This window comes from Lathyrus oleraceus, chromosome 4, assembly GCF_024323335.1.
Source record: "Lathyrus oleraceus cultivar Zhongwan6 chromosome 4, CAAS_Psat_ZW6_1.0, whole genome shotgun sequence".
NCBI classification, from domain to species: Eukaryota; Viridiplantae; Streptophyta; class Magnoliopsida; order Fabales; family Fabaceae; genus Lathyrus; species Lathyrus oleraceus.
In genome coordinates, this window is record NC_066582.1 from 428976798 (window position 1) to 428980029 (window position 3232).

The window sequence follows — 3232 nt, forward strand, 5'->3', positions numbered from 1 at the left end:
GATACATATCAAACCAAATGGCTTATGATAGATGGTAATAGGTGATAACATGTGGTGGTGAGTGATTCAAAAACTAATTGCAAGTGCCAAGGGAATGTGTGGTAAGAAAGTGGTTACAGGTAGTAACAAATATCTCAAGTGGCACCATACTTATAATATTTGTTCTACCGGAGCTATTGACTCATTATTAGTGTTACCAAAATGTCCCAATTAATAAAAGGTCAGTCTCAATTAATATTAATTAAGTCAACCTGAATTCACTATTTACTCTATTTATCCCAACTGGCAACTTTTAGAGCACATAGGAACTCAATTGATCTCAATTAATAGGAATTTAAGCATTTAAGGAAATACGAGGTATTACATCCTCCCACCCTTAAATAAATATTCGTCCTCGAATTTAAATATTACTTGGAAGAGATGAGGGTAAGCTTCTCGCATTTCTGACTCCAGTTCCCAGGTAGCATCGCCCGGATGTGATTCATCCTACTGAACCTTAACAAGAGGAATCTCCTTATTCCTTAATACCTTAAATTCACTTTCTACAATGCGACTTGGTAGAGGTTTGAAAGTCATATCTGCTTCTACTTCTATTGAATCTGGAAGAATAGGCTGAAGAGAATCTGGAATGAACTTCCGGAGTTGAGATACGTGAAAAATATCATGCATTTCTGATAGAGAAGGTGGTAAAGCTAATTTACAGGCTACTTCTCCAATCCTCTCTATAATTTGGTATGACCCTATATATCTCGGAGTTAGCTTCCGTGACTTAAACGGTCCTTTCAGTCTCAACCTCGGAGTCACCTTCAAAAATACATGATCACCTTCATCAAATTCTAATGGTGTTCTCATGTGATCCGCATAGCTCTTTTGGTGATCTTGTGCTTTCTTCATCTTATCACGGACCATCCTTATCTTTTCGGTAGTCTCTTAAATAATATTCGGTCCTAAGATCCTTTCTTCACCAACTTCTGTCCAACATAGAGGTGTTTTACTTTTCCGTCCATACAAGGCTTCATAAGGAGCCATCCCAATACTTGCATGGTAACTATTATTATATGTGAATTCAATCAATGGTAAAATCTCCTTCCAATTCCCTCCACTTTCAAGTACACAAGCTCTTAACATATCTTTCAGTGTTTGTATCATCCGTTCAGTCTGACCATCCATTTGAGGATGATTAGAAGTACTTAAACACAATCTCGATCCCATATCTTGTTGGAATGCTTTCCAAAATCTTAAGTAAACTATGGGTCTTTATCGGACACAATGCTAGTTGGAACACCATGCAACCTAACAATTTTTGAAATGAACAACCGTGCAAGATGACTTGCCTTGTAAGTAGTCTTCACGGCCAAGAAGTGCGCGGACTTAGTTAACCGATCCACGATCACCCAAATTGAATCATAACCACCTTGGGTCCGAGGTAACCCCGCTGCAAAATCTATTGAAATACTATATTTCCAAACTGGAATCTCTAAAGGTAGCAATAAACCACCTGGCTTCTGATATTTGATCTTTACCTGCTGGCATACAATGCATTCTGACACATACTCTGCAATATCCCTCTTTATTCCAAGCCACCAATAGTCCTTCTTCAAGTCCTGATACATCTTCAATGAACCTGGATGTATAGTAAACGCCCCTTTGTGAGCTTCCTCCAAAACTTTTCTTTTCAGCTTGGCGTCGTTCGGAACACAAATCCTTTGATTAAACAAACTAACCCCATCTGGTGACTGGGCGAAACCTGGTTGAGTCGACATCTCTTGCAACTTATCATCTATCATTTATCCTTGTCGGATCTCTTCCCTTAGGTTAGAAATAACATTCAAATTTCCCATTATCACACCATCCTGCGTCCAACTAAACTGAAGATTAAGATCTCTGAACTTTTCCAACAATGCATATTCTAACATTATTAACTCAGCTTTATGCATCTCTTTCCGACTTAAGGCTTCTGGAACCTTATTCACTTCTCCCGGGTGATACTTAAGCTCAAAATCAAAGTCCTTCAAATACTCCATCCATCTCCTTTGTCTCATGTTTAACTCTTTCTGGTCGAATAAGTATTTAAAACTCTTGTGATCACTAAACATCTCAAAATGCACCCCATACAAGTAATGTCGCCACACCTTCAATGCAAAAACAAAAGCAGCTAGTTCAAGATCATGAGTCAGATAGTTCTCTTCATGAGGCTTCAACTGAAGAGAGGCATATGCTACAACCTGACCACTCTGTATTAACACCCCTCATAATCCTTTCTTAGAGGCATCAAAAAATACTTCATAAGACTTACTAGGATCAGGGATGACTTAAACATGAGCAGTTGTTAGCCTTTCCTTCAAACTCATAAAACTCTTCTCACACTTCGAATCCCATTTGAAAGAAATTTCCTTTCGGGTAAGTCTAGTCATTGGTAATACTATCCGTGAAAACCCCTTTATAAACCTTCGATGGTAACCTGCCAAACCTAAGAAACTCTTGACTTCGAAATCATTCTTTGGTCTTTCCCAATTAATAACTGCTTCAACTTTAGATGGATCCACTGATACTCCTCCTTGCGATATTACATGACCAAGAAACCTCACTTAGTTCATCCAAAATTCACACTTACTTAACTTGGCAAAAAGTTGCTTCTCTTGCAGTACTGATAGAATAATCCTTAGGTGTTCTCCGTGCTCTTGGGGAGTACTAGAATAAATAAGAATGTTGTCAATAAAGATCACCATGAACTGGTCCAAGTAAGGTTGAAATATCTTATTCATATAGTCCATGAAAACAGCAAGAGCATTCGTCACACCAAACGGAATTACAAGGAACTCATAATGGCCATATCGGGTTCTAAATGCGGTCTTTGGCACATCTGAACTCTTAACTCTTATTTGATGATAGCCCGATCATAGATCAATCTTCGAGAACACACGGGCTCCTTTCAACTGATCTAATAAATCGTCTATCCTTGGCAGAAGATACTTGTTCTTAATGGTAACTTTATTCAACTGGAAATAATCAATACACAACCGCATACTACCGTCCTTCTTCTTTACTAATAATACTAGAGCTCCCCATGGTGAGACATTAGGTCGGACGAAATGCTTGGTTAACAACTCTTCCAATTGATTCTTCAACTCTCTCAACTCGAGTGGCGCCATGTGATATGGAGAAAAGGAGATTGGTGTCGTCCTAGGTATCAGATCAATAGAGAATTCCACTACCCTTTCAGAAGGAAAAG

The 3232-nt window shown here is 38.6% G+C and overlaps 1 protein-coding gene across 1 annotated transcript; it reads right to left on the bottom strand.

Moving 5' to 3' along the window:
* Positions 1–486: 486 nt before the first annotated feature.
* On the bottom strand, positions 487–909 carry LOC127137819 (uncharacterized). Its single transcript, XM_051064242.1, has one exon. It carries the CDS (start codon positions 907–909, stop codon positions 487–489), a length of 423 nt encoding a protein of 140 aa, XP_050920199.1.
* Positions 910–3232: the final 2323 nt, after the last annotated feature.